The following is a 4,135-nucleotide window of genomic DNA, read 5'->3' as shown; positions in this document are numbered from 1 at the left end:
GCTTTTGAGGTTGAGCTGATGCTTGCAGTATTTTTTTTTCATAACCGCACCAGAATCAGAAGACATGATGAGGCTTATTTTGCAAACCAAACAAAACTAAATAACTATTGATTTAAACAGCGAGGCAGTCGCTATTGGTAATCCAAGATCTTTGTTAGCTTCAGCATTAACAGGCGGTGTAGCGATATCTATATACTAACCTAATGTATCTATCTTTCATTGAAGTACTAGTATTATCCAGCTCTCTCATTGCTAATCCGCGTAGATGATGCCGTGGGGGTGAAGAGCTTGCAAGGCCTTGCCTTGTTCCTCCACTTTGAACAGCGGCATAAACCCCACCGCGTTCCGCGGCCTGATGTGCACCTCCGACCTCCCAGCGATCGGCCTGTAGAAGGCCACTACGTTGGCGGAGAGAACGAAGGCCTCCGGGTTCTCCTCCACTACCAGCGCGGCCTCCGACTCACGAGACTGCACCGGCACCGGCACGCACTTTTCCTCCCCGGGGAGCGCCCAGAACACCGCGTCGTAGTGCGGTTCGCGGTTGTAGACGGATAGAGTCCCGGCTGCCGGCCGGAGGCAGCCGTCCGGCCGAAGATCGCCGTTGGCTTCGCGGAGGCTTTGCTGCTACAAGCCTTCCAAGCGCGGCATGATGCGCACCGTGAACTCGTCGCCGGAGCACCCGAGCAGCATCACGTGGTCGCTGGGGAAGGAGTGATATCTCCACGCTGCCGGCGGCGGTGCATCATGTGCTTCTTCGGGGGCCGGCGGTGGCGCAGCTTCCTCATCACCTCTTGTAGGAAACTCCTCCTGCTCCTGTTGAAAAAAAAAAATTAAATCCAGAAAACTCATCAATGCAAGTTCTATCTTAGCGTTGCATAACAGCATAATTGACACCAGGGTTTTGCCATGAGCCCATGACTCAGATCAGGCACAAACTTCTTGGAGCAAGCGAATTCAGAATCAACTTCGGCAAATCTATGCTCGGATGATTCGCGCTTACCGTGCCTTTATCATGATTGTCAACTTTGGCCGCGGAACGCGGTGGGGTTTATGCTCGGATGATTCGCGCTTACCGTGCCTTTATCATGATTGTCAACTTTGAGAGGCTGGAAATCACCCATGTTGGTTCTCTCTTCACCGCCGGGGTTCATGATCTGGTCACTCGTCGAATCCATGGCTTTCCCCTGGATCGTTGGACAACGCGCCCGCCGAGTCGCCTGCGTCGAGCTTTCCTTCAACATCTGCGCGGAAAAAAACATGTCACCACGATATTCAAGCAGCCGTGAAAAATTCCGGAGATCAGCCAGTAAAATAATCTAGCGCTTGCTCGCGCACGCATCCGGATCAGCTTGGTGGACTCCTCGACGTAGGCCACGACGGCCCTGTTCGAGGGGACGGTGGAGTTGGCGACCGAGAGCAGCAGCTCGGCGTGCACGGCCAGCGCGGCCAGGAGCAGCATCGCCGCGAGCGCGCCCCGGGCGGAGCCGGCCCGCCGGCGGCTGAGAGCCACGCAGCAGGCGCCGGCGCCGGCGGCCAACTCGAGCAGCGCGCCGCGCACCATGTCGCCGAGACGCCGGCACAAGCGGCAGCTGGCTATGGCTACGCGCGTATGTACTCGTACCGGCACTTGTCGATCCACGTTTCGACGTGTGCGATCTGTGTAGATCGCAATACGTACGATCCATTTAAGATGAGAACAAGTCCTGTCCTTTCACGATCAGAAAATTAAAAGGTAACCACTACTCCCCGGGAAAAAAAAACGAAAAAAGGTACAGTCAACGAAGCAGCATTGTATCCAGCCCACTAAGAAAAAGCAAAACAGCCCAGCCCAAGAAAATGAGCCTCATCCAACGAAGGTTGCATGGATAGAGGGGGAGGCACCCTTGGCCTGCCTGCATGCGTTGTTTGGTGCGGCTCAGGGCATCTCTGCTGCTTAATAATTTGGTCCACAACACGACAAGTGAACACGCACGGCATGATGTCTGCCGTAAGTTTGACTATTCCGGAGGCTGGCTGCTTGGCCCCTCCTCTATCTACCTAGCGCTGTGTATTCTGATACTCTGCATCAGCATTCAAGTGCAGCTGGATATATTCAGACTACTAGTTGGTGGGAATCAAACATATAAGATAATGTTGCATCTCCTTGGGCCTCGTTTTGTACTCATTTCAGATGGATTAAGATCTAGAGCAAATATAAAACCATTAAGAAACCAATGTTGCTGTGGCTTTAATGTCACCCTCGCCATGACCCTCCCTGTCGGGCCATGCCCCCACGCCTCTCGTCTGGCTGTCTCCACCGTTAGACCAACCTGCTGCCCCCATCTTCTCCCCTTAAGATTGATAGATATGAAATCCTCCGCGGGCAGCTGATCCCCACTGCTAATCTTTGCCAGCAACCTTCAACTGACCATTAGAGGCAACTGAAAATTTCACCATTTTCTAACGATTATTGAATTCACTCCTGTGTTCTAAAAGAGCACACTTCCAGTTTTATCCTAAGTCAAACTATTTAAAGTTTGATCAAATTTATAAAAAATATCACTAGATTTATTATGAAATATATTTTATAATACATATATATATTAATATTATAAATGTTGTGAACCTTTTTTATAAGCTCGGTCAAACTTAAGATACCATATGATAAAACTAAAAGTGCATCTTTTTTAGGATGGAGTGAAGTATAGGATGTTAACGTATAATCACAAATTATAAACACAAATTATTTACTCAGACTATTGGCGCGTAAAGCTAGAACATTAAATTTTGGATTGCCCATCAAAAGGGACGCTTACAATACAGATAATGTTTGATTGACTGAAAAGAAACCTCATGCTACTAGCAGAGTCATGAATCTTGTGCCAAACTATTGTTATTCCACTAATTTAAACTCATGGCCACAATAAATCCAGGAGTTCCTCCATGCTGATGGCATCCAAAGATTCCAGCTCTCCTGGGGTGGCAAAGGAAACATCCGACGAAACCAAGTTCGCCATCTGATCCTTCAGTGGCCAGCAGTACCCCGCCGTGAACTCGACCATGCTCGCTGGCATCTCCTCACCCTCCGCCAGCAAGCACGCCCTGAAGCTGTCGATGGAAGCCTGCACCACGAAGCGGCGGCCGTCCCTGTCCAGGTCGGCCACAGCCGCATCCCTGGGGCAGGCCGGCGTGTGCTCGCCGAAGTAGGTAGTGTGGAACAGGGACGGGTCGTCCTCCATCCGGTCGACCTGCTTCCTCGCGCCGCAGCCGAGCTCGTCCCTGTAGGCGCACCGGAAATAGAACCTCGGGTTCTTGCGGTCCTGGATGCTCTTCTCCCCGTACTTCCTCCACGCGTAGCCGTCGTCCATTGCCGAGCTTGCTACGACCCTTGCTCGCGCTTCTCCGCATCGCCTCGCTGATCTGGAAAGCAGCACCACGTATACAGGAACGGAATAAAGATCCGAAACCTACTCACTAGTAAACATTTAGGACACGCTATCACACGCGTACCTTCTCTTGGACCCGGCTGGAGGCCGAGCTCCCAATCCCAACCCTTGGCCCGTCTTGCCCTCGCCGGCGGCGCGCACCGCGGCCCGAGCGCGGTCGATGCAGCAGATGATCTGCTCGGCGAGCTCTCGCTTCCCCGTATCCGCGCCCGTGGCCTGGAGGAGGGCCAGCAGACGGACGCCCGCCTCCCGCGCCTCGGCCATGACGCCGCACGCTGCAGAAGCACGATCAGCCGTCGCCATCGCAATCCTTCCTACCGTGAAACTAGCTATCTCCCTACTGGACTGTAGCAGCTGGTTGTCAGTACATTAGCGTGACACTGTGTTCTACTACGTGCCGGACCTTTATATGGTAGTAGCACCTAGCTAGTCCAACGCACGGTGCCACGATCCGGCCGCGCCGACGCGCGTTGGATTCGGGAAACGTGCGGCGAATCCGCGCCGAGTTAATCTTCCCGGCCGCCTGCGACTTTGCCGGCGTTGTCAACTCTCACGTCTCGGCATCATCTCCCAAGCAAGGGTTGCTCGCGTGTACAGCCTTCCCGGCCCCCGCGAACACGTGAGCCGCCCCGGGCGCGGGTGCCGCGGCGGCCGCGACGAGGTGAGGGGGCGTGCAGCGCCGGTGCCGCGGGAGCGGGATCACAGGCAGC

The 4,135-nt window shown here is 53.8% G+C and overlaps 1 protein-coding gene across 1 annotated transcript; it reads right to left on the bottom strand.

Annotated features, from left to right (window-relative positions):
* Positions 1-2,738: 2,738 nt before the first annotated feature.
* Positions 2,739-3,718, bottom strand: LOC112888022 (probable WRKY transcription factor 38). The gene is made up of 2 exons (XM_025954360.1): positions 3,490-3,718; positions 2,739-3,399 (listed from the first exon to the last, which is right to left on the bottom strand). Exons 1-2 carry the CDS (start codon positions 3,687-3,689, stop codon positions 2,892-2,894), a joined length of 708 nt encoding a protein of 235 aa, XP_025810145.1. The 5' UTR covers positions 3,690-3,718; the 3' UTR covers positions 2,739-2,891.
* Positions 3,719-4,135: the final 417 nt, after the last annotated feature.

This window comes from Panicum hallii, chromosome 3 (genome assembly GCF_002211085.1).
Source record: "Panicum hallii strain FIL2 chromosome 3, PHallii_v3.1, whole genome shotgun sequence".
Lineage (NCBI taxonomy): Eukaryota > Viridiplantae > Streptophyta > Magnoliopsida > Poales > Poaceae > Panicum > Panicum hallii.
Note: the sequence above shows the minus strand (reverse complement) of the source record. Positions and strands in the feature narration are given on the sequence as shown.

What these genes read in the sequence shown, in the direction of transcription:
- LOC112888022 (XM_025954360.1), bottom strand. Translation starts at nt 3,689, where the DNA reads ATGGCCGAGGCGCGGGAGGCGGGCGTCCGTCTGCTGGCCCTCCTCCAG. An exon ending in CCAGCCGGGTCCAAGAGAAG is followed by an intron (nt 3,400 to 3,489) that starts GTACGCGTGTGA and finishes GCTGCTTTCCAG; the next exon opens with ATCAGCGAGGCGATGCGGAG.